This window comes from Myxine glutinosa, chromosome 6 (assembly GCF_964187855.1).
Source record: "Myxine glutinosa chromosome 6, kmMyxGlut1.1, whole genome shotgun sequence".
Lineage (NCBI taxonomy): Eukaryota > Metazoa > Chordata > Myxini > Myxiniformes > Myxinidae > Myxine > Myxine glutinosa.
Genome location: NC_136266.1, coordinates 135819974 through 135847523, shown reverse-complemented (window position 1 = coordinate 135847523; position 27550 = coordinate 135819974). Strand labels below are relative to the sequence as shown.

Sequence of the window (27550 nt, the reverse complement as noted above, 5' to 3'; positions counted from 1 at the left end):
AATGAAATCCCCTTCTGTGCTGTAGGTGTGGACCATGCACTGGAGCACATCAACAGGATCATGAAGGTGACAGGGGGTATTGTGGGCATTACCCAGAATGCCAGTGCCCGCGAAAGGTTCTTTCTGACAGCACCAGAGCTGAGTAGGCTTGCTGAAGAAGCCTGTCAGATGGCTGGCTCACAATCAGCTACACGCAAGGAGCACCACGACCTATCAACCACAGTCTGGGCTCGGCAGGAAGACAGCATTCGTCGACTGAAGAATGTGATCAGAGAGTCCATGAATCCCATGACGCATGAGGGTGAAGACCTGACGACTATCATCACCAAGGTGGTGATGCCAGCTGAAGTACAGAAGGATGTCTGCAACCAAGATGAGATTGGTCAGAAAGCGTATAACACGTTTGTTGCAGAGCGCATCAACACAAATGAAATCAACCTTTGGGCCAGAATGGGAAAGGTCAAACTGAAGATGTGGAAGAGTGCCAGGAAAGCTGTGAAGCACAAACTGGCAGACAAGGTTGTAGAGCTGAAAGACGACAGGTCACTGTTTGCGCGCATGCTGATCGTGGCCCGCTCACGACCAGAGATCAACTTGAAGGATGCCATAGGTCAATATGAATTCACCGCGCTTCCACGAACCCTCTTTGCAATGGCTGGGACACTACTACCATGCACAGACAAAAGCAAGCTCATGGGCATCCTAGAAGATCTACCCAAGAAGTCAACTGGCACTGGTCAGCAGCCAGACGACGACAATCCTGAACATACTCCACCCCCTCCCAAGAAGGTGACTGTCATAGACGGCATGGCATTAGTGCAAGCAATGGGTAAGCCACAATGGGTCAAAACATGTGCCCAGTGGGCTGGCCATTTCAATGCAACACTGGACTGCAAGACCAACGGGTATGATGAAGTCCACCTCGTGTTTGACCGATATGATCTGCCAAATTCACTGAAAGAGGCCACACGGGAGAGGCGCCAAGGTGGCAAGCCGCCCACTGCTTACCACGTTCAAGACAGCACCCCGATTGGGAAACTGACAGCAAAACAGTTCCTGTCGCACACCAACACCAAAGATGAGCTAACTGTCTATCTGGCAAAGAAAGCTCTGTGTCACTTTGAGGGGACTACCAAGGTCTTCATCGTCACTTCAAGGCAGGATGTCTTCTCCAACTGCATGGATGTACAGCATCTCCGTAGCTCCCAGGAGGAGGCTGATACGAGGATCTTTCTTCACAGTCTAGATGCCGTCCGAAGAGGTGCAACACAGCTGTACATTCAGTCACCTGATACTGATGTATTCATCCTAGCACGCCACCGGTACCATGAACTATGCAAAGACACATACTTCATCACGGGTGTGGGGAACAAGAAGAGGCAAATCTCACTGGAACCAATAGTACATGAACTTGGTGTCAGGAAGGCTGCAGCCCTACCAGGATTCCATGCATTCACGGGAGCAGACCAGACTGGTCGGTTTGCCGGCAAGGGAAAGCTCACATGTTGGCAAGCCCTCAATAGGTGCTCTGTTGAGGTGGTATCTGCGTTTCATGACCTTGGGGCCTCTGAGGAGCTGAGAGCTGACACAGAAAGTGACATTGAGGCATTTGTATGCCAGCTGTATGAGCCTCGTACTACAGTTGTGGATGTGGGCAAGCTGAGGTGGAGACTGTTTACCAAGAAACAGCTAGAGGCACAGAAGCTGCCACCAACACGGGGAGCTTTACATGAAGCCATTGCTCGTGCACATTTCCAGGCCATGGTGTGGCATCAGGCTGATGTACCGGACCCCCAGCTTCCACAACCAACAGAACATGGATGGAGAGCAGAAGGAGATCAGCTGGTGCCCATCACAACCAAGGACCCTCCAGCCCCAGCTGCCATCACACATCTAATCAAATGTAACTGCAAGAAGACCCAATGCATGTCTCACTGCTCATGCAGGTCTCAGCATCTCAACTGTTCTGAGATGTGTATGTGTGGGGCAGATGAAGAGGTGTGTGGTAACACGGGTCAGGAGCGCCCCATGGGAATCGATAACACTGATGATGAGGAGGATGGAGATCCTTCAATGTAACAATGAACACTGCCAACTAAAAATATTGCACAAAGACATTATAAGTGTACATTTGAACACTAAAGTCCAGCCTTTATGTGATTTAGAAGTGAAAATGATGGAAAAAAAATAATATATGTGTTGGCATAAGTGCGTGAAAATCCAAGATGGCTGCCATAAGAACCCTTTTGATCATATGTAGGTGTATAAATGTGTGTTTATTGGATTAAGTATCCGCAAATATGTACATTTGGACACCAAAATTAACACTCTAGGTCATTTAGAAGCCAAGATAATGACAATTTCGGTTTTCAACAAACGCCATTTTGATAATCCAAAATGGCCGCTATAAAGAACTTGAAAAAAATGGAGACATATTTTTTCTACAACTTCTATCATCCCTAAAGACAACCCAACCAGTGTCCACAAATTAACATTTGAATTCAACGGGAAAACATTGGCCCCCCCACTACCAATCCAGTATTAGTATAGAGATCAGTGGGTGGGGTGATACCAACAGGGAGTCTTGGTTGAGTTCTATGGTGGTTGAGTTGAGAACACCAATATGAGGGAGTCTTGGTTTTTGTGTCCATTGGTTGCTCCAGCCTCCAATGCTCCACACAGTTCCTCTTCCATGAACCTCGATGTCGTAAATAGAAAAATGCAGATACTTATAGAGTAAAGTAAAATGTATTGATGTGTTATCGGTAATTAATTCGTTCTTTATTTATTTCCCTTCAAAATCTATAATTGGTTCCGCAAAACAGGTTCATCTATTCATTACATACGCAAATATTCCCGTCCCCACCGTGTGCGCTCAATGCATACATTCTCGCCCCTTACTCATACCACACCCCAAAAACGTAAAACGTTTCCCTTTCTCGTCCCACTCAACCCTCTTTCCATCCTTTTTCCTACTTGTGCTCTTAATTTAGCATTCCAGTGCCTACGTCATCAAATGTACCGGCACGAGGGCTCACATTGCATTCAACATGGCAGGCGCGTAGGATTGTGGGAAATCTGTACGTTCTCGAAACGCTCTCGTTTAAGCTTGAGCATTCATTTCGGACTGCGTGACACGTGCAGTACCTCGATTTATTTGCGCTGAAGAGAAATTTGAATGCTAAACGCTTAAAAACCAGTCGTTACAAAATAGTGTAATTTTAAGAAGGTAGGAAAATAAATTCGAAGAGACGTTATTTGAAGAAGAAGAAGAAGTTTAACCTGAAGAAAGAGGCCGAAGAAGAGTAAAATGAAGAGGAGGATTTTAAAATATGATGAAGAAGAAGAGGAAGGGATTATGAGAACAAAGAAGAAGAAGAGGAACTGAGGAAGTGTATAGGAGGAAGAAGAATCCAGCGAATGCTGGTCCACCTGATACGTTCCTTGCCTTGGTTATCTGTACCAGGTGTCCTTCGCGGCGCCGGCCCTTGTCGCTCATTCTAGTGTCATGGCGGTGTACGGGGTGCTCCAGCTGTGAGTAACGGACATGATTGACCCGGGTGTGAAATAAGAGCGATAAAATAACTTTACCGGGTCCCACTGTGTTCAGGCTTGGGTCCGAGGACGAGCCTAAGCTTGTCCCTCGCCGTGCCCAGGAAAGTCCGTAGGCTTTGCGGCCTAGTTGCTGTACATTGATTAAAAAAAACCTGTGCGTTTGGTGAAACCTTCACTTGGTTAGTTGTTTTTACTTTATGATGCTCGCTATAGTTTGGGACAAGTTAACAGAAGGAGAATGAGCATGTGAGAAATGCGAAACGTTCAAATTTCAATCAATCAATGGGCAAATGTGCAGGATTTAGATTAAAGGGAATAAAGTATATTCCAGGGATGTGTAAAGCTCGAGGCTTTGAGATGTGGTGGTTGAGCATGGAGATAGGGAGGGATATTTAGGATAAAAAAAAAAAAAAGGTACTTGTTGACGTCATCAGTGAGCATACCTGCGTTAAGCTGATTAGTTTACGTTTTGTATTTCACTGGTGGGTCAGATCTGGATTCACACCTGAACCAAAAGGTAATCGGCGTGTCCTTGTCGTCCACTGAACTCATCCACCAAGTTTTGTCTTGACTCGTCCATAACTTTTTGAAACATGATGCCATATGTCGTTTTTGATCCCTAACCCTAAATAGTGAAAAAATCACTTTAAAATGTTGGTATCCAGATCGTCACTAAAATCTAATGAATTTGTCCTTGTCCTACAGCCAACCTGTCCACCGAGTTTCGTCCGAATCCGTCCATAACCTTTTGAGATATCCTGATCGCAGACAAACAGCCAGTGTGGGTCCATTGAGGGACATTCCAGGGAGATTAGTTGGTGATGACGATGACATGGCAGGTTTCATAAATATGACTAGTTATTTTGCTTCAATATTTGAACAAGAACGAGGGAATCACCAACAGCTGAGAGAATCGATGGCGGGGTGAGCAAGAGTTTTTACAGGAGTTCAGGTCGAGGTCGAGACAATTAGTGAGTAGCTTGGAAAGCTTAGACAAGATCAAGCTCTGGGGCCAAATAATATGAATCCAAGAGTATTGAAGGAGGTGACAGAGCAGGTAAATGAGATGTTAACAGATATCACTCCCCTACCAACCTTACACACTCCCCTCCCCACCTTACACTCTCCTTTCCCCACCTTCCACTCTCCTCTCCCCACCTTCCACTCTCCTCTCCCCACCTTCCACTCTCCTCTCCCCACCTTCCACTCTCCTCTCCCCACCTTCCACTCTCGTTTCCCCACCTTCCACTCTCGTTTCCCCACCTTCCACTCTCCTCTCCCCACCTTCCACTCTCCTCTCCCCACCTTCCACTCTCCTCTCCCCACCTTCCACTCTCCTCTCCCCACCTTCCACTCTCCTCTCCCCACCTTCCACTCTCGTTTCCCCACCTTCCACTCTCCTCTCCCCACCTTCCACTCTCCTCTCCCCACCTTCCACTCTCCTCTCCCCACCTTCCACTCTCCTCTCCCCACCTTCCACTCTCCTCTCCCCACCTTCCACTCTCGTTTCCCCACCTTCCACACTCCCCTCCCCACCTTACACTCTCCTTTCCCCACCTTACACTCTCCTTTCCCCACCTTCCACTCTCCTCTCCCCACCTTCCACTCTCCTCTCCCCACCTTCCACTCTCCTCTCCCCACCTTCCACTCTCCTCTCCCCACCTTCCACTCTCCTCTCCCCACCTTCCACTCTCGTTTCCCCACCTTCCACTCTCCTCTCCCCACCTTCCACTCTCCTCTCCCCACCTTCCACTCTCCTCTCCCCACCTTCCACTCTCCTCTCCCCACCTTCCACTCTCCTCTCCCCACCTTCCACTCTCGTTTCCCCACCTTCCACTCTCCTCTCCCCACCTTCCACTCTCCTCTCCCCACCTTCCACTCTCCTCTCCCCACCTTCCACTCTCCTCTCCCCACCTTCCACTCTCCTCTCCCCACCTTCCACTCTCCTCTCCCCACCTTCCACTCTCCTCTCCCCACCTTCCACTCTCGTTTCCCCACCTTCCACTCTCGTTTCCCCACCTTCCACTCGCCTCTCCCCACCTTCCACTCTCCTCTCCCCACCTTCCACTCTCCTCTCCCCACCTTCCACTCTCCTCTCCCCACCTTCCACTCTCCTCTCCCCACCTTCCACTCTCCTTTCCCCACCTTCCACTCTCCTCTCCCCACCTTCCACTCTCCTCTCCCCACCTTCCACTCTCCTCTCCCCACCTTCCACTCTCCTCTCCCCACCTTCCACTCTCGTTTCCCCACCTTCCACTCTCCTCTCCCCACCTTCCACTCTCCTCTCCCCACCTTCCACTCTCCTCTCCCCACCTTCCACTCTCCTCTCCCCACCTTCCACTCTCCTCTCCCCACCTTCCACTCTCCTCTCCCCACCTTCCACTCTCCTCTCCCCACCTTCCACTCTCCTCTCCCCACCTTCCACTCTCCTCTCCCCACCTTCCACTCTCCTCTCCCCACCTTCCACTCTCCTCTCCCCACCTTCCACTCTCCTCTCCCCACCTTCCACTCTCCTCTCCCCACCTTCCACTCTCCTCTCCCCACCTTCCACTCTCCTCTCCCCACCTTCCACTCTCCTCTCCCCACCTTCCACTCTCCTCTCCCCACCTTCCACTCTCCTCTCCCCACCTTCCACTCTCCTCTCCCCACCTTCCACTCTCCTTTCCCCACCTTCCACTCTCCTCTCCCCACCTTCCACTCTCCTCTCCCCACCTTCCACTCTCCTCTCCCCACCTTCCACTCTCCTCTCCCCACCTTCCACTCTCCTCTCCCCACCTTCCACTCTCCTCTCCCCACCTTCCACTCTCCTCTCCCCACCTTCCACTCTCCTCCCCACCTTACACACTCCCCTCCCCACCTTACAAACTCCCCTCCCCACCTTACAAACTCCCCTCCCCACCTTACACACTCCCCTCCCCACCTTACACACTCCCCTCCCCCACCTTCCACTCTCCTTTCCCCACCTTCGACTCTCCTCTCCCCACCTTACACACTCCCCTCCCCACCTTACACACTCCCCTCCCCACCTTCCACTCTCCTTTCCCCACCTTCGACTCTCCTCTCCCCACCTTCCACTCTCCTCTCCCCACCTTCCACTCTCCTTTCCCCACCTTCCACTCTCCGCTCCCCACCTTCCACTCTCCTCTCCCCACCTTCCACTCTCCTCTCCCCACCTTCCACTCTCCTCTCCCCACCTTCCACTCTCCTCTCCCCACCTTCCACTCTCCTCTCTCCACCTTCCACTCTCCTCTACCCACCTTCCACTCTCCTTTCCCTACCTTCCACTCTCCGCTCCCCACCTTCCACTCTCCTCTCCCCACCTTCCACTCTCCTCTCCCCACCTTCCACTCTCCTCTCCCCACCTTCCACTCTCCTCTCTCCACCTTCCACTCTCCTCTCCCCACCTTCCACTCTCCTCTACCCACCTTTCACTCTCCTCTACCCACCTTCCACTCTCCTCTCCCCACCTTCCACTCTTCTCCCCCACCACTCTCACCTCACTGGCCCTCCACTCACCTCATCCTCTTTCCACTTGAAAATAAAGATGGATCTTTTTGACTCGTATCAAATGGAGCTCATCCATAATATCCACCTCTTCGGATTAGGTAACCGACAATGATAATGGCACATAATGATGGCGTGCCAAGCACAAGACGCCCCATTTTTTAAATTGCTTCGTTGTCATTTACTTATTTACCATTCTGCCTCATTGTCTGTATAACTTTTTTAACAACTACGCTTTTGTCATCAAATATTCAACAAACCTTTATTTATGAGAATATGGAGAACACAAATGAATAAAATGTGCAAATGAATTTGTTTTGATCGATTATTTTGAGTACAAGATGGACCCAGAAAGGGTTTGTATTTTGGGATGCTTTCTTGTTTATAATTTGCTTCATTTATATGAACAGTGGGGATAAGAGTAGGCTTGCCATATTAGCCGTCTATGGCACGGAGTTTGGGGGAAAGGTAGATGGCGGAGAGGGCTGGATGGTCGGGGGGAAGGGTGAGAGGGGACGCCGGGGTGAACGGTCTGCATAGTGCCAGGTAGCTATAGGTAAAACTAATATGATTTTAGGTTATACATGGAAGTGATTGAGTTGTCATTCCTTAGGTAGTGTTTGTACTTTGGTGTCCAATAATTACACGAGGCCTTACCTAGAATATTGTGTAATAGTTTTGGTTGACATCACCCATGTTTGAGGAAGTACATAGCTGCCATAGAATGGGTTCAACATAGACGAAGACCAACTAGATTGATTACGCTAGATTAAGCTCCAACACGCAGCTGAATGAGACATGAAATTACATGAGAGAGAGAGGAGGCCATTATGAGGATATCTGATGGAAATGGTTTTAAGATTATGCAGAAGAATTACCACGACATTCACGTCTTCAGATGCTTGGGGCTGCCGATGCAGTTTTTCCTTGGCTAGGGGGCACAATCCTGGATGGGTCACCATTCCGACGCAGGAATCTCAAATGGCCCATTCTTCCCAGTAAGCTGGTACTCATTTTGCTAACTTCAGAAGGATGACTGGCTGAGTCAACCCACCTGTTGTTATTTTAATGGCACGACGGGGCTCAAATTCAGGATCTGAAGATCTTAAGCCAGCTACCTTAACTGTTAAGCCAACATCAGGATTCCAAGATCATGAATGGTGGAGACAAGATACATGCAGAGGTTTTTTTCAGTAGAACAGACAGTGACAGTAGCAGTGGTCACAGCCTGGGAGCAAAGGAAGAAGAGGACGAGAGTTAAGATGGTACTAAGGCAGGGGTCTTTCATTCAGAAGGTATTCACCCTGTGTGGCACAAATCGCAAATCAGGGTTAATTCATTAGTTCACTCTGTCTGTCACTGTCTGTCACTCTGTCTGTCCACAGACATCAGTGGATGATCGAGGAATATGAAATTTCAATTGAACAGTGGAAAACACGAATCAGAACAGAAGCCAGTAGTTTAACAGTTCTTTGTGTCTGAATTTGGAAAATTGTACAGAATCTACGGAGCACGTATACAACAGGCATTTTAAGGCCATTTTCCCTGCTCGAGCGGGGGTTAGCCTTGCGGGCCCCATGACGATCTTCTCCATTTTGCCCTATTTTCTACATCTCCCCTTGTTAACCCCCTTGCCTGCATTTCTTCTTCCACCACCTTTAGCCAAGTCTTTCTCGGTCTTCCCCGTCCACTACTTCCTTCCACATTCATTTCCATCATTCTTCTCAACCAGTCACTTTCATCCTTCCTCAACACATGACCAAACCATCTCAACCTGTTTCTCTTCACAGCATTCATCACTCACAGGCTCTATTCCCATCATCTTTCGCAATTCATCATTTGTCTTCCTCTCTCTCAACGATACTCCACACATCCACCAAACCATTCGCATTTCCACCCTTTCCAGCCTTCGTTGCTGCTCTACGTTCATTACCCATGTCTCGCTCCCATAAATCGTAACACTTCTCACGCATGCAGCATACACCTTTCCCTTCAGCTTCAACGACACTCCCCTCCTCATCAGCACGCCACTCAGTTCCCGAAACTTCTTCCATGCACATCTCACTCGAGCAACAGTTGCGGAGTCTGATCCACCTTCTTCATTCAGCATGTCTCCTAGGTAGCAAAATGTTTTCACACCTTCCAGCTTCACGCCGTCTCCAAGATCCAACTCAACATTTCCTCCATCTGCAGCTCCCTCTGTGCACACCTTACATTTGAATGTAGCTGCCACACTGGTCAATGACCCTCTCAGACCACTACATTTTTGATGAACCCACTCGGCGCACATTGTACATTGAATGGAGTTCACTCCGACACCCTTCCTGCACACAGCACACGGACACTTCCCAGTTATTTCCACCTCACCACATGCTTTAGCACTTGCCATCACCTTCGTTTTTTCTGATATTCCCCTTCAGCCATGATCTTTCCTGGGAAAACCACATTTCCAAGCTGGCCTCCAAAGCCAGTCGCCGACTGGGCATCCTCCGTCGTGCGAAGTCCTTCCTTGGCACACCTGAGCTCCTCACCACATACAAGACTTTCATCCGCAGCTCAATTGAGTACTGCTCTCCCCTCTGGGCTGGTGCTCCTGCCTCACACCTAGCTCGTCTTCACGCTGTTGAAACCAAAGCGTTCAGAATCATTGGAATCTCCCTCGATGACGCTATCTCCGAGGGCCTTTCACTTAATCACCGCAGGCAGGTTGGTGGTCTTTCCGTCTTCTACCGACTCCTCTCCGGCCTTGCTCCCCCAGCTCTCTCTGGGCTCTGTCCCCCAAATATTCCTGCAGGTCGTACAAGATCTGCCTGCAACCCTCTTATGGTTAAACTGCCAAAATCAAGACTCTCTGCTCACCTTCACTCCTTCAATCCTCTTTTCTCCCGCCTCTGGAACAAACTCCCTCACTCTCTTCAATCCCACTCCTCCCTCCAGGTCTTTAAAACGGCTGTTCACCACCATCTCTTATCTTCCCCAATCCAAAACCTTGATCTTTTCTACCCCCGCTAATTTCACCCCAAATCCACTTTTTTGAGGTGCCGACTTCTTTCCTGGAAGTCCTTGGTGTCCTTGCGTTTTATACCTATCCTGCCTCCCCCCAGGCCCTCTCCCTCCAAAAACATCTCCCGATGTCCCTGCTCTCAAATGTTGTGTTTGTGTGCTTCCCCCCCTTCTCTCCCCATCTTGTCGACCGCTCCCGTTTTTATATACTTTGTTTGCTTGTTAGTTTGATTTGTTTGTTTGATAAATGTTAGCTCTTTCACGAGCCTCGACTCGGTATACAAAAAAAAGAAAAAAGAAAAAAAAGAAGACCTTTTGCTTCCACACTTTCCTTCCACTTGTTCATCTTCTCCTTCAGTCCATCCATACTCTCCGCAATCAACACGATCATCTGCATACAAAAACCCCCACAGTAAACCATCCTTTACGTTCCGAGCCAGCCTCTCCATCACAGCTACAAATAGTAGAGGACTTAGTACCGACCCCTGCTGCACGCCCACCTTCACCTTAAACTCACCACTGTTCCCGTTCTTCGTCCTTACAGCTGTGCATACTTTCTCGTACATTGCCATCACTATTCTGATCAACCATTCCTCCACTCCTAACTTCCTCAGTGCCCATGTCACTACTTTGCGTGGAACCCTTTCGAATGTTCGAACCCTCCAAATCAACAAACCCAAGAAACAACTTCTTCCTGTTCTCCATGTACTTCTCGTGCAACTGCCTTACAATAAAAAGCGCGTCTGTCGTTCCTCTTCCTGGCATAAATCCAAACTGCATTTCGTCGATCTTCACTTTCTTCCTTATCCTCTTCTCAAACACCCTTTCCAATACCTTCATTCCATGCTCTAATAAATTTATCGCTCTATACGAGCCACAGTGCAGAGGGTCACCTTTCCCCTTGTATCGAGGGACGAGGGTACTCGGTTCCCAATCCACTGGAATGTGGCCTGCTTTCACCACCAGATTACAGATCTCTGTCATTCTCTTCACAGCCCAACTTCCCGCTGCTTTCAACATATCTCCCACAACTCCCGTCGCCCCTCTCGCTTTTCTAGCGTGTATGCTACAGGTAATTTTTTCAGTCTGTCTGTATGGCAGTCAAACAAAATTGAAAAGCATTCCAAACAGGAAACTCAGTTTTTTTTAGGGACATCATAAAGGACACAAACAAAAGACCCAAATAACTAATTTCACATGATGAGGGAGTGTAAAAGACGATGCACCGATGGCAGTATATTTCCAGAAAAACCTTTTTTTTTTTTCTGCAGCTTTTAAGACTTTTTATTTTATTTCAATTGAAGTATATACTTAAACGCTATAGAACACAAATTGCCTTTTTTACATTTTCAAAACCCTTCACTTTAGCAGTACTTGAACAAAATATTACGCCAACACAACCAATCAAATTTGCTGCTTGTGCTCTCAGCTTTGGGGAATATGGAAATTCAGACATAATGGCAGCTTGTGCTCGGAAACGCAAAGCAAGAGTTGAACAGACCCTTCCCAAGTGAAAAGACCCTTTTTCTCAAGATGGCGTGGTGTTCTATGAACTATCTCGTTGTAGCACGCATGGTATGGTCTCCCAAGGAAAGGTCTTGGTGGCAGAAACAGTAGGTAGGTTTAAATATCAGATTGGTAGCTAGATGCTTTGGAGATGGAGGGTACAGGGACATTGGTAGGACTGGTTGGTAGCTGAGGAATGGACAGATGTATTGTGATGTCTGGTTGAATGTGCTGTTGTTTGTTGGTTCTTCACCTCCACCCTCCGATTTATAAAACCCTGGTGATGTCCCTGTACCTAGCCCTTGGTTTTCCTCTGTCACCTACTCCCTTTCAATGAAATTCTGCAGACAGCCTGATGGAATGAATTTGTGTGGTGTTGATAAAGCACAGGTATGATGGGCCAAATAGCCTCCTCCAGTGTCCCAGCTCTGTATTTATAAGGTTCTGTGACTTCATTGGGATAGTACAATGTTGTGGCTTTCCAAATTTCATGGTTTAAAAATTCAAGTGGTTTCCCGTTGGCTGCTTTTTTTGAGGAAGAAGAAGAAGAAGAACCACCTTTAGAGGCCATTTTCCCCTGCAGAACAGGGGTTGGCCTTGTTCAGGCACCGTGGTCCCCTTTTTGAAGCAATGTTTTACAGCCGGATGCCCTTCCTGCCGCCAACCCTGTTAGTCGCCTCTTGCAACACACAGGGAATTACCAGTGAACTGGTACTCAATTTGCCGACCCCGGAAGGATGACAGGCTGAGTCAACCCCCCTGGTGTTCATTCAGCGATCGACCGGGATTTGAACCCAGGATCCTCTGATCCCAAGCCGGCCCCCTAAGCCAACACCAGGCTCTGCTTTTGTTGAGGATTCAACATTTATTAAATCCGACACCAAAGGTGGATGTAGGTTGTGTCTTCACCCCTGTCTGTTTGTCTGTGACCAGTATATCTAAACAAATTATGGATGGATTCAGACGAAATTTGGTGGACAGGATGGTTGTGAGACGAGGACCAATTGATTAGATTTTGGTGAATATCCAAATCCGGATTCCTTATACTAGAATTCTTAAAGTACCAAATTCTTCACCATTGAGAGATGGGGCTAAAAACGATACATAGCACGATATCTCAGTGGACGGATTTGGACGAAACTTGGTGGGCATGGGTGTGTGACTCGTAAGAATCAACTAGATTTTGGTGAAGATCCGGATACAATAACTTTTTGTCCCCCGTCGCACTGCGGAGTGAAAGGGGGACTATGGTTTTCCCCTCCGTCCGTGTGTCTGTCCGTCCGTGCGTGCGTGCGTAAGCGAAGGACCGCATTCAAATTTGGTGTGTGGGTGCAACCCACGTCAAAATCCAAGATGGCCGCCACCATGTATGTCTGATGCCATGTATGTCTGAACCTTGTGAGCGGAATATCTTGAAAAATAAGCGAAGTACCAACTTCTAATCTGGTGTGTGGGTTTATCTAGGCATAAGGAAGAACGCTATTGAAAATTGGGTTTCCACGTCAAAATCCAAGATGGCCGCCGCCATGTATGTCTGAACCTTGTGAGTGGAATATCTTGAAAAATAAGCGAAGTACCAACTTCTTATCTGGTGTGTGGGTGTATCTAGGCATAAGGAAGAATGCTATTGAAAATTGGGTCACAACGTCAAAATCCAAGATGGCCACCACCATATATATGTCTGAACCTTGTGAGCGAAATATCTTGAAAAACTAGAACGGGCACTCGGTAGAGCGCATACCTTCGCCGCAGCTACTGTTCTGTACTTGGCATGGGAGTGTAGGGAACAGAACAACAAAAATACGATTTTGACCTTTTCGTGACCTTGACCTTGACCTTTGACCCGATTGCTCCCAAAATCTAATCAAATGTGTCCCGTATAATAACCAATCATCCCACCAAATTTCATGCAATTCGGTTGAATACTTTTTGAGTTATGCGAATAACATACACACACACACACAGACATACAAATAAATACACAGCGATCAAAACATAACCTGCCGCTTTTGCGAAGGTAATAAGCGAAATACCAACTTCTAATCTGGTGTGTGGGTGTATCTAGGTATAAGGAAGAACCCTATTGAAAATTGGGTCGCCACGTCAAAATCCAAGATGGCTGCCGCCATGTATGTCTGAACCTTGTGAGCGGAATAATCTTAAAAAATAAGCGAAGTACCAACTTCTAATATGGTGTGTGGGTGTATCTAGGTATAAGGATGAACCCTATTGAAAATTGGGTCGCCACGTCAAAATCCAAGATGGCCGCCACCATATATATGTCTGAACTTTGCGAGCGAAATATCTTGAAAAATAAACGAACTACTAACTTCTAATCTGGTGTGTGAGCCTCCTCCAGTGTGTGAGCCTCCTCCTCCTCCAGCCTCCTCCACTGAGCAGAGAGCCTAGACTTTGGCAGTTTAACCATATCTACTCATAAGGAAGAACGCTATTGAAAATTGGGTCGCCACGTCAAAATCCAAGATGGCCGCCGCCATGTATGTCTGAACCTTGTGAGCGAAGTATCATATCATAGCATGTTTTCTGCGTCTTCCACTTTGCCAACTCACATCACTTCCCCGATGGGGGATCTAGGCGTAACGCTTGTTGATTTTATAAGTGATTCCCTACCATTGAGAGAAGGGGCCAATAACCAGATAATGCATGATATTTCCAAAAGTTGTTGATGAGTTATGACAAAACTTGGTTGATGAGTCGGTTAGGTGAAAAGAACAGGCCGATTATATATATATATATATATATTTTTATATATATTTTTTATTTTTTTTGTATACAAGATCGAGGCTCGTGAAAGAGCTAACATTAATCACACAAAAAGACAAACCGACACACAAAACACAAAAAACAAGGGGAGCGGCAGACAAGATGGGGAGAGAGGGGGAAGGACACAAAAGAGAGGGGGGAGAGGGGGAAGGACACAAACACAACATTTGAGAGCAGGGACATCGGGAGGACTTGGGGGGAGGTGGGAGGGGAATAAAACATATGAACACTGCAAGGACTCTGGGGTGAATTACCGGGGGTAGAAAAGATCAAGGTTTTTGATGGGGGAAGATAAGAGATGGTGGTGAACAGCTGTTTTAAAGACCTGGAGGGAGGAGTGGGATTGAAGGGAGTGGGGGAGTTTGTTCCAGAGGCGGGAGAAAAGGGGAATGAAAGAGTGAAGGTGAGCAGAGAGCCTAGACTTTGGCAGTTTAACCATAAGAGGGTTGCAGGCAGATCTTGTGCGACCTGAAGGAATATTGGGGGGACAGAGCACAGAGAGAGCTGGGGGAGCAAGGCCGGAGAGGAGTCTGTAGAAGACAGAAAGACCACCAACCTGCCTGCGGTGAGTGAGTGAAAGGCCCTCGGAGTTGACTACATCGCAGGAGATTCCAATGATTCTGAAAGCTTTGGCCTCAACAGCGTGAAGCCGAGCAAGGTGTGAGGCAGGAGCACCAGCCCAGAGGGGGGAACAGTATTCCATTGAGCTGCGGATGAAAGCCTTGTATGTGGTGAGGAGCTCAGGTGTGCCAAGGAAGGACTTCGCACGACGGAGGATGCCCAGTCGGCGACTGGCTTTGGAGGCCAGCTTGGAAATGTGGTTTTCCCAAGAAAGATCATGGCAGATAGTGAGACCCAAAAGCTTGAGTGACAGAACTTCTTGGAGAGGATTGTTGAGAAAGTAGATGGGAGGGTTGTCCAGTTGGTCCTTTCGGAGAGACATTGTAAGAGTGTGAGATTTGTCAGGATTGAAAGACATGTTCCACTTGTTTGACCAGTCTGTGATTTTGTCCAGGTCTGCAGAGAGTGAGGAGGCTGCAGACTGCCGATCTGAGGGATGAGGAATGGAGCGACAGAGAGTAGAGTCGTCAGCAAAGAGATAGAGAGGATTTTCAAGAGAGTCAGAGAGATCATTGATGAAGACCAGAAAAAGCACAGGGCCCAGAACACTACCTTGGGGAACTCCAGCCTGAACAGGAAGAGGAGATGAGAGAAACCCATTCAGGGCCACACGTTGACTATGACCAGAGAGGAAGTCCGCCAGCCATGCATGGAGATTTCCATGGATACCAAAGGAGGAGAGTTTGGTGAGCAGAGCAGGGTGCCAGACCGTATCGAAGGCACGTGAAATGAAAAGGGAGACAGCTCTAATTTCCTGTTTGGTGTTGAGGACCTCCATCCATTGTTGAGAAAGCAGAAGCAGCATGTCCAGAGTAGAGTGACCAGGTCTGAAACCAAATTGATGATCAGAGATCAAGCCATTGGAGAAGAGGAAAGATTTAATATCTGAAGCTATGATGGATTCCATGACTTTGCTGATAATTGGGAGAAGGCTGATTGGTCTGTAGTTGCTGGGATCTGTTTTTGCACCTTTTTTGTGCAAAGCGGTGATGTTGGCTGATTTCCAAGCAGATGGCAGATGACCTTGAGCAAAAGAGAGGGTGAAGAGAACAGAAAGAGGGAGTGAAAGAGCAGAAGAACATGATTTTAGGACCCGTGGGCTGATGCCATCAGGACCAGTTGCAGAATCAGAGTCGAGGGTTGACAGAAACTTTTCCACCTTGTCAGGAGGAAAGGACACAGAGTCCAGGAGCAGCTGGGTATGACTGGGTACGGTGGGTACAGAGAGGGATGGGTTTGGGACACAAGATTTAGAGGCAAACACAGAGTTGAGGCATTCAGCTTTTTCACGTGCGGAGTCGGCCGTTAAGCCGTTTGAGGTGAGGGAGGGGATGGAGGGGGAACAAACACCAGAAACAGATTTGACCAGACGCCACCAGGATTTGGAAGAGGGAGACAGATAAGAGAGTTCGGTCTTGAGAACGGTGAGATATTGTTTCCTGGCTCTCCTGAGGGTGGACACACACTTGTTTCGGGCTTTGTGAAAGGAAATGAGATTTCCTTCCGTTGGATTTGCTTTCCAGGAGACGAAAGCAAGTTGTTTCAGGGCAACAGCCTCACCACAAGATTCCGTGTACCATGGACGGGAGGAAGGGTATGACAACTGAAGACGAGATGGGATAAATCTGTGCATGAGAGAGAGCAATTTACTTTGAAAGAATTCCCAGGATGAGTTGATGTCAGAGGCGGTAGAGATGGGAGACCAGTCCAGATGATTGATGGCTGCTTGAAGACCGTGCTAGTTGGCCTGAGTGAAATGCCAGACTCGTCGACGCTGAGGAGGCTCTCTGGGAATGGTCCGAGAGATGTCCACTTTGACAAGCACATGATCAGATGAGCCGATTGGAGCAGAAGAAGAGCAGCAGACATTTTCAGGGAAGTTTGTCATAACCAAATCCAGAAGAGAAGATGCTCCGTTGACTGAGATCCGGGTCGGGAAATTGACAGATTGTGTCAGTCCCAGTGAGTCGCAGAAGTCCTTTGCTGAAGAGCCATGGTTGGTGAGAGAGGTACCCACACCCAGCCAACTGGCATGGTGACAATTGAAATCACCACATATGAGGAAGAGAGAGTTGGGATGGGTAGATAGAAGTTGGTCCATATTATCAGACAGTGAGATGTAGATGGAGTCATCGCTGTTTGGTGGACGGTACAACACACATATGAACAAAAGGTGGGAGCGAAGGGGAAGCCGTAGCCAAAGGTATTCCTGGGGGTGAGGTGGAGAGAGGGCAGTGGAGGGCGAGTGAGGAAGAGAGTTTTTTATAAAGATAGCAACCCCACCTCCAGGACGAGGCTCAGGTCTATCATACCGGAGGAGGGAGTAACCTGGGAGAGATACCAAGGCATCAGAGACATCATGAAGGAGGAAAGTTTCTGTTAAGCAGATCACATCTGGTTTGTCAGAAGCAACCTGTATGGAGAGGTCAGTCAAGTTTGAGTGAAGGCTCCGGATGTTTGAGGTCCATACCGTTAATGAAGAGGAAGGGGGAGCATCGGGTCCAGAACAGGGGGGGGGGGAGGGGTAGGGTAAGATGTGGAAGAGGAGGAAGAGGTAGGGAGAGCTGTTGAAGGTGTGTCAGAGATTTCAGAATAGCTTGGAGAAAGGGAAGAATGGGGCGGACAAAAGGTTTGATGGAGATTGGGTGAGGCACAGTGAGGTGTTATTTGAGGAGGGGGAAGAGCGAGGCAGAAGGTTGGGGGAGATGAAAGTGAAAGTTGGAAGGGGGAAGAAGCAGGGAGGATGCTTTGAGGAGGAGGGGTGAGAGGGGAGTCTAGGAGGGGAGGAGCGAGGGAGAGTCTCGGAGGGGAGGGGTGTGGGGGGAGTTTAGGAGGGAGGGGAGGGAAGGGGCAAGGGGGGAGATTTGAAAGGGATGGGTGATGGGGAGGATTTGGAGGGGAGGGGTGAGATTGGATTTTGAAAATTGTACGATTCATGGGAAACGAACATTTTTTGCAAAATGAGTTTGAGACCTTCGAGTCAAAAATACGTTTGAGGACACTGGAGGAGGGGTGGAGTTCTGGATAGTTTAGGGAATGTAGAAAGGAGGAACTGTAAGAGATGGTATTATTTTTATTTTTTGGAATGAATAGATTTGGTGAGCAAGACGAAAGCATCCTTTTGTAGGAAAAGAAGAAAAGGGTGTTCTAATATATGAGAGAAAAGTTGTTCAGGGGAGAGATTATACATTTCTTCCCGCGTGATCGCGAACGAAGAACGAACGAACAAAAAGAACAACAAATAAACGAATAAGACCTGGGAAGCAAAGATTTTTTTGGGGGTTTTTTTTTTTTTTTTTTTTTGTGAGTAGAGATATTAAACAAGGAGGTACGGGGTGAACGACTGGGACGAAACAGAGAACGAAAATAATTTCAGCGCATTCGACGAATCGCTGAGAGAAAAACAAAACCACAAGGTCGGAGACGGTACGGTAGTCTAAGCCTACGAGTACTAGGCCGCAGAATACTCGATACGCATTAACCGACGATTGTGTATACATGTACGAAAAATTAGCACCGAAAATTTTCCAAAAGATACGCTATAGGTACAGACACCGAAAGATAGATACAGTCTCGACAAAAACACGATTGTGAAAGATCACTTAGCTTCGAAAGCGTGACCGAATGGAACAGCTTCGAAAAGACGTGACCTTGCCGTGATCTCGCGAGATCTCTCAATCAGATCTCTCAATCAGATCTCTCAATCAGATCTCAATGGTTCAGGTCCGGATCCAGATCTGGCCTATCGGTGGGATACAAAACGTAAACTGTTCAGCCTGATTTAAGATGGATTTTTTGGTTTAAATACAAGATGTTGCCACAGTTGAGATAGATTGAGAATTTGTCGGTGTTTTGATTTTTTGTTTTAAAATTATCCATGAGCGAATCCTGTTATCCATTGCTCTTGCAATCCATCTAATTTCTGTATCTTTTATTCCCTAACCCCTCAGCCATACCACACCAGACAAGTTCTACATAGAAGCGTGTGAAGATGAGACGAGCGACGTGTTGGAAATAGACAGGTTGTCTGCAGAAATACTCCTTGGTGGTGTGTCTATCTTTTTCTTTTTCTCTTGCTTTTATCCCATCTTGTTTTTTTTCGCCAGATATTTTGGACTTCTGTTGTGTAATAAATAATGTTTATGAATCTGAATTGTACATCATGATTTGAGGCAGAGAGGAGGCTTTTGGCAGAGAGGTCTTTCAGTTGTCAGCCTGGTTCTGTCTTTGTGCGTTTGTGCTGCTGCTTGTTGCACATGTGTGCACCCTGAGCCATCGCAGCCATTCCTCCCTCTTCACTCTCCAACACAACAGTTTCATTAATTTTGTCATGATTTGTCTTTTGGCATCCATTATTTCTTCTTTGGTGGCTCGCACCATTTTCTTTACAACAATTCTTTGTCTTGTCCTGCGTTTGAGGACTATCTTACACTCAACCGATCATGATGGCTCATTGTTCATGCGTTCTTGCTATTCCTATGTTGATTTCCCATGATGCAATTCTTTTCTCACTCAACTCTGCTCTCTCCCCATATATTCCTCTCTGCCGCCTCTACATTCCAACATTCTTCACTCATTCTTCCTTTTCAGGTTGCACACGTTCAATGTAGCAACCTGATGTCCTTCCTGATGCCTGATGTCCTTCCAAAGTCCAACCTTGGTTTCACTGATGCTTCTTTATGCCTTTTTTGTCCCACTGTGGGGATTACCTCTCACGTCTGGCCTGTTGTGTGGTGACACATTGTCACCTTTAGTGTTCTCACCGCCACTAATTTTTGACGATTTTATTGCATGATTTTTGTCGGTAATTGTTATTCATTAGTGATTGTAAATAATGTTGTACAAAGCATCATTAACTTGCTTCGGTTTATAAACGGTTTACTATTTTGGAGTAGTATCAAGATTGACAGAACTTGTGTGATTTGGAAATTTGGTAAAACCACCTTGCTCGGGGAAGAACAGAGCTCAGAGATTCATGGAAATATTTTAAATTTATTTACGATTTCCAAGCGACATACTGCATGATAATTTTTGTAAATATTTCAATCTTCATTTTAATATGTTTATACCAAAAAAAAATTCATAGAAGAACTCACTATTTAGTAATTTACTTTATTACGCATTTTATTTAATGCGACAGAATAGCAAAGCTTGCTTCTTGCTTCCAAATGGCTTGTTTGCACACAAAGATGGAATGGTACAAATTGTGTAAGTTATCTTTTCTTTTTATGCATCCGCCGACAAAGTCACCCGAGGTATTATGTTTTCGGGTTGTCCGTCCATCCATCCATGATAGGTTTTCGTTATCGCGATAACTTGAGAACGGCTGAAGGAATCCAAGTCAAACCTGGTACAGGTATGTTTAATGATGTAAACATGAACTGATTCGATTTTGGGGTCACAAGGTCAAAGGCAAATGGTCAGAGATCATGCAAGGTAAAAATGATATTTCCAAGCTAACTTGTGAACCAAATGGGACTTTTACCAAACATGGTACAAGTATATATTATGATTCAAAGATGAACTGGTTACATTTCAGCATCAAGAGGTTAAAGGTCAGAGTCTGTAATTTAGGTTTTTGTTACCATGATGACAAGAAGGGCTGAAGGGAACCAAGTCTAACTTGGTACAAGTTTGTATAAAGATAAACAGATTATATTATGGGGACGAGAGGTAAAAGGTCCCGTTTGGTAAAAATTATGTTACTGCGCTAACTTGTGAACTTGTGAAAATGCCGCCCATTACCAGTAAGCTGGTACTCATTTTGCCGACCTTAGAAGGATGACAGGCCGAGTCAACCCACCTGATGTTAATTGAACGGAATGACAGGGGCTCAAACTCTGGACCCTAAGATCTCAAGCCAGCTACCTTAACCGTCAAGTTAACACCAGTCTTAAACTTTTTATATCGTGTCACATCCTTAAGCTAACTCTTTTTTTTGTTTGGAAGTGCATTGCATTACATGTGGAAATGTTCTTGTTAAATACCTACATTAATTGAAGTGCTTTCTTGAATAAAACTGCACTTTTGACATCTAGAGTAGAACGGTCCTTATTTTTCAAGTTGATATTTTCAACATTCTCACCCCATCAATTTGTTCCATTTTTCGTGATAGGATATGGTGATACTCATAAACTATTCACACCAAATTCCATCTCTATTGATTAACATTTAGGGGTTGCTCATTGAAGTTGGAATTTTTCCCTTGTGGATAACATTATGCCTGCATATTCTGAAAATTCCAGAATTGATCATCTTCGAAACCTAAGAGGGCATGAAAAAATATTGTCCAGTTCGAATTTTGCAGGAGCTATGGACAGAACCAGTTTGAGTGATGAGCGACATTTTTTCCTTGATGCCTCAGTCATGATGTGCAGGAGCTAACCATCAACTGTTCTTTGATTCAAAGAGCTAGACGATGCTTCTGTGAAGAACTTGCCAAAAGCGTAATGGAACGGTTCCAGCCAAGGGTGTCAATTGTAATTCACTGGGATGGCAAGCTCCTTAAGGACCTTGCAGGTAAACAACATCTCTGTTGTTTGAATCTACCTTCGGACACGGTTCATTGCTGCTCGTGCCTTTTTTGCTCCTCACAACGTCCATAACTTCCGCCAACATCTTGCTGAGTATGAGATGGTTAATTCTGCCTTTTCAAAATCCGTTTGTTTGAAATTTTCTGAACATCTATGTTATCTCAGTGAGGAGCTCATTGGTTTGGCATTCTTTGATTCCGCTGTATGCACAGAGTCAGAACAAGCAATTGTAAAGGCAATGCAATAAATGAAAAGGAAGGCATGGATAAACCTCCAAAGTGCATCGAGATGTCATCACAAAGAACACAATGGAATTCTTCAGGGTGCCTCCATATCCCAGCTAGTTTTCTGGATTATGATCCTGAGTCATGGGAGCTGACAGGATTATAGGAAAGTTTTACAGACAGTTGTCGCTTACCACCTTCAAGTGCTCAATGTTGAAAGGTGTGTGACTCTTATTGAGGAGTATCATGCATCATAACAAACAAAGAAGAAAAGAAACGACTTTTATTGTTGTGCAGGACCATAGAAGCCACTTCAACAACAGCAAAAAGGAAACGTATACATGTAAAAGTGACTACCGAGGCCACTCATGTCCAGAACACAGTGGGCAACCTCTAAATGTGCTCCAAAATGGATAAAATTTGATATGATTGTTTTTTTTTGACATTTGTCAAAAACATTACGTTGGAACAAAATTAGGGGTTGACAGCTTCAGCATTTTAAACTTTAAATAAGCAAATAGGGACCACTTTAATCTCGAGGCTGTTATATATTTGATTCACACCATTAATACTGTTGTGGATATGAGAATTGTGTTTTTTTATTGTGTAGTACATTGTAAAATATCACCCTCCTTCCTCCAGTTGTGTATAAAGGTCAAAAGGGCGTCCCGTAATTAGGTCATAAACGATCACAGACAAAATCACAGACTGGTCAAACAAGTGGAACATGTCTTTCAATCCTGACAAATCTCACACTCTTACTATGTCTCTCCGAAAAGATCGACTGGACAACCCTCCCATCTACTTTCTCAACAATCCTCTCCAAGAAGTTCTGTCGCTCAAGCTTTTGGGTCTCACTATCTGCCATGATCTTTCTTGGGAAAACCACATTTCCAAGCTGGCCTCAAAAGCCAGTCGCCGACTGGGCATCCTCCGTCATGTGAAGTCCTTCCTAGGCACACCTGAGCTCCTCACCACATACAAGGCTTTCATCCGCAGCGCAATGGAATACTGTTCTACCCTCTGGGCTGGTGTTCCTGCCTCACACCTAGCTCGGCTTCATGCTGTTGAAACGAAAGCTTTCAGAATCATTGGAATCTCCCGCGATGAAGCTATCTCTGAGGGCCTTTCACTCACTCACCGCAGGCAGGTAGGTGGTCTTTCTGTCTTCTACCGACTCCTTTCCGGCCTTGCTCCCCCAGCTCCCCCAGCTCTCTCTGTGCTCTGTCCCCCAAATATTCCTACAGGTCGCACAAGATCTGCCAGCCACCCTCTGATGGTTAAACTGCCGAAATCTCGGCTCTCTGCTCACCTTCACTCTTTCATTCCTCTTTTCTCCCGCCTCTGGAACAAACTCCCACACTCGCTTCAATCACACTCCTCCCTCCAGGTCTTTAAAACAGCTGTTCACCACCATCTCTTATCTTCCCCCATCCAAAACCTTGATATTTTCTACCCCCACTAATTCACCCCAGATCCACCTTGTTTGAAATTCCAACTTCTTTCCTGGAAGTCCTGGCAGTGTCCATATGTTTTATACCTCTCCCACTCCCCCCCCCTTCCCATGCCCCCCCCCCCAAAGCCCTCTCCCTCCCACAGTTCTCTCGATGTCTCCATGTCTCTCGGTCCCTGCTCTCAAATGTTGTGTTTGTATCCTTCCCCCTCTCTCCCCATCTTGTCTACCGCTCCCGATGTTATTTGTTTTATGTGTCTGTTTGTCTTTCTGTGTGATTAATGTTCGCTCTTTCACGAGCCTCGATTTTGTATACAAAAAAAAAAAAAAAAAAAAATCGCGTTAGCCAATCATAGCTTTCCTCCTTGTTAGTAGTTTATTTCCTTATTCTATGTAGGTTAAGGCTGTGTCTGCCATTAATTGTCACTCCATTGCACCGAATTCAAATAGATAGATCCCCTTTCATTCCCATTCCCAAAGCCTCTACTGCCAACTGCATTTGCCGCCATTACGGCGTGGTCAGCTCGGGGAAGAAGGGCGTCCCGCCCATTGTCATCAAGGGTGGAGCCAGAGAGCCCGTGCCCACCAATCAGGGCCGAGGCGAGCACCGATGGGCGTGTCCTGGAGGCCGGCGGCTTGATCGCCGGAGGCGTTATATAAGCGCGCGCTGAAGCCTTTGAGAGGAGTTCCAAAAAGTTCTAAGAGTTGCGCCAGAGACGGCAGGTGAGCGAGACGAGCCGACGGAGAGAGAAAAAGAGAAGCGAACTGGCAAGCCCGAGTGGAGGAACGTGAGAGAGACCTGAGCAGCTTTGGAGAGCGCACAGGAGGAGCTTCGCCGCGCAGTTTGGAACCGCGGCGGTTTGGCGATCGCAGCTCGAATCTTGACGGCGGCTGTCCGCTTCCAGCCCGACCGATCCCCGCTGAACCTTCCTCTCCCGCCAAGCCATCCACCTCCAGCGATTCGTTCCTGCCTTCATTTCCCCATTCGTGTGAGTCCGTCTTTGTTTGTTCTGTCCTGGGTTAAGTAAGACTGCATAGGTAAGCTAAGTTTCACTGTGTCCTTCTGGTCCGTCCCTCTTTCTGCTTTTATTTTATTATCCTTCCTTCTCCTTGGTTTCTATTGGTTGTAAATAGTAATAAATCCTTTTCGTATTTCCTACCTCTTGTCTTCTTCTTCTTCACATCCGTCGTCTTTGTCTTTTCCAAATTGAATACCTGTGGCACGATTTGGCCAACGTTTCAGGATCGGGTTAGTCTTGGTAACGGTTCGGGCCACGGCTGCCATCCGCTCGGCAAATTACCATCTTATCCGCGGTCGCGAACGAAGCTGCTCACCGGCCTTTCCGGAGGCCGCGGTGCAGTTTCAGGGACCACGTCGGTCAGTGACAAGCGAGGGGACTAATCCCCCCTCAAAGGGGAACCATAGGCCGACGTTGGGTTCCGTAACAATACAGAGGTCGTCATGAATGACAAGCGATCGCTCGCACGCACCTTGTGCTAGCTTTGCGAGTAATTAATCTTATAATTAATTAATAAAGGTGTGTAATTAATCGGCCTTTTTTATATACAGACTCCTCGAGTTACGACGGGGTTACATTCCGACAAGCAGGTTGTAAGTCGAAGTAGTCGAAGTAGTCGTAAGTTGAATCACCCCTCATGGATTTATTATTATCATGGACTATGGTCCGTATTCCACCATATCATTTGTTAAAAGTCATACAGCCTAAATCCCATAATCCAATCCAATTAATACACTGTACAATAAGTAAAATAAATAAAAGGGTTGAAATAAAAGACTTTATGACATTACAATGCGTTTTACTGTACAAAAAAAAGCTTACAAAAATACAGGTACATAACGAGGTACACAAATAACGTGGAACTGCAAGAAGAAGTGATAAAGTACCCTATACCATAAACACATATAAACACACAAATCAGTCCTTTGAACAAGATGGCTGGTCATCCATCAGTGGTGAGGCAGAAGACAGAGAAGGTGCATACCAGGATCGCCTTCCTCTTCACTCGTCAATAAGCCGAGATATTGTATAAACCGTGAGCATACATACAGGTTAGGTTTAAGAACCATTATGGGGGAAAAAGCACTTTCTTTAGGAGTTTCACGATGGAGATGCTTCCTCGATGGAGGTTAAACCATTGGTTGTTGATGTTGGAGAAACGTTACCCCCAATGCCGTTCACCAAAGTTCTATCAGTAATCCAGTTATCCCTGCCATCACTATTTGAGCTTGATAGAGATGTATGCTTACAGTAAAATACGATGTGAGTCACATTTGAAAATAAATCACAGGCCTACCTGCGTGACATGAAAATTCTTCGCATCATCTACACTTTCGACCCGAGTGCTCTGGCCCTGGCGTAGAAAAGCATACGCTGATGGTTTTCTGTCCAACTGCCTAAGTCACGTGAGATGGTGGCCACGCTTTTACCATTCTCGAGCTGCACGATTATTTTCATCTTTAACTCCAGGTCGATCTCCTTCCTCCTCTTTTCTCCGATCCATCAGTGGATGCACTCTTCCTCTTGCTAGACATGATGATGGCAGTACGGTACACACACACACACACACACACACACACACACACACACACACACACACACACACACACACACACGATGCAGCTTAAGTGATGTCAGCGCGAGGCACAAGGAGCAACTGAGATTTTTGCGATGGTTGTAAGTGCGAGTCATCGTAAGTCGCCTACGTCGTAACTCGAGGAGAGTCTGTATAGACAGAGTCGAGGCTCATGGATGTGCTAGCACACTGAATAGATAAGAATGCAACAGGATAAAGGAACAAGAGAGAGACCAATAGTGGAGTTGAAGGACAAGATAGAGGGAGACTTGGACATTTGAGGACAATACAGAGGGAGACTTGGACATTTGAAGGACAAGATAGAGGGAGACTTGGATAAACAATGGGTGTGGGAAGGAATGGGGTAGAGGACCCAGAAAAGGTCGCATGGGGTGTGGTGTATAAGACTCACCCAAAGGCCCAACCAGGGTGAGAGTAGCGCAGTATCGCTCTGGGCTTGCCTCACCTTTGCTTTCCCAGATAACAATTTTTCGAGCAGTCCATCCAAGCCTCAAAGGCCTCTCCCTTCCTGCATCACTCCAATCTCAAACTGTACCATTAAATTGTCTGTGTACACACATCATATCATTCATGTTCTGTGTTGATTTGTTTAATTTTTGTCTCTAATGTCATGATTTCATGATTACTTTGGTTGTAAGTTGATAAACTCCTGTGAATTCATTAGATCAAACAACTTTTTGTCTTATTGCTTATATGCAGTAACTTCCCCTTAAATGCAATCACTAGCCTCTGCTCGCCTCGGAGGAAACCTTGGAGAGTGATCACTTGCTCGCCTGCATTTGCCCATGCCGAGCTCTAATATATTAGCTTCCATTTTACGAATCCGATTTTGAACTCCATAACAGGTTGATAACACAATTTCAAGGTTATACAAAAACCGATTAGAAACGACACTAAGGATAATGTGTGCATGATATAACGTATCGTTGTTGACCCAAACCGAATGTATGTTTTTGTTTATTAACACTGTCTGTCTGTTTGTTTACACAGTTCAGAAAACCATTCCTCCTTCTGCCATTTCCAGACCAATATGTGCTGTTGTGGGTACAATTTCCTTAGAAGCAGGTGAGGGAACATTTTGTGCTGTCTTTATATTTTACTAAATTGCAGAAAATTTGAAAAAATATTTTGGATGTTGAATAAAAGGGAGCTTTGGTCTGCATTTGTGAATGGACCTTTTGTGCATCGTGATGTTTTCACTTTCTACCTCGTATCTCACACCATCATCGACTGTACCATACTCTTTACAGAGTGTTGGTGCTGTTGAAGGAGTTTCTTGTCGAGGGTTATGCTGGGTGCCTCCCCAGCACTCAGTTTTAGTAGGAATCTGGAATTTGTTCACGGTGATGGCGATAACCCGCCTGGTCTTTTCGAACGATACCGAGGGATCTTTAGTGCCCACAAGCGAATGGTGCTAGCATAGGTGTCCGACGGCTTAACGTCCTTCCGAAGGATGGCGCGAACGTTGCCTCTCCCCTTCTGCATGCGAAACACCAAGGTGACGGGCTTGCTGGGTTGAGATTCAAACCGAGGCTAAATACAGACTGCATTTAATATGGAATATATATTTTTTCTTGACTTGGGTTTACTTTCTTAACTCAGTATATCAATCTGGTGAGTTTCTTTTACACTTTGGTGATTTATTTGTTAAAAGAACCATGTCACTGATTGTCTGTCGCAGCAAGAAGTCAACAACAGGATTATATCACAGGTGGCGTGGCAAAGTGTACGGACAGGTGCATTTGACGATT

General features: G+C 46.4%; 1 protein-coding gene across 5 annotated transcripts in view; it reads left to right on the top strand.

Moving 5' to 3' along the window:
• The first annotated feature begins 3248 nt into the window (after positions 1-3248).
• Positions 3249-27550, top strand: part of SACM1L (SAC1 like phosphatidylinositide phosphatase) — a 100024-nt gene continuing 75722 nt past the window's right edge. For 2 of the 5 annotated variants that reach the window (XR_013623865.1, XR_013623866.1), the window contains exons 1-3: positions 3361-3534; positions 18924-19021; positions 26790-26864. Coding sequence is in view for 2 of the 5 variants with exons in the window: in XM_078780558.1 (XP_078636684.1) it covers positions 3509-3534; positions 18924-19021; positions 26790-26864 (199 nt within the window). In the remaining 3 variants the exon portion in view is untranslated. Of the gene's footprint in view, positions 3535-18923; positions 19024-26789; positions 26865-27550 lie in introns of those variants that run through there. The other 3 variants (XM_078780558.1, XM_078780559.1, XM_078780560.1) reach the window with 3 other exon arrangements.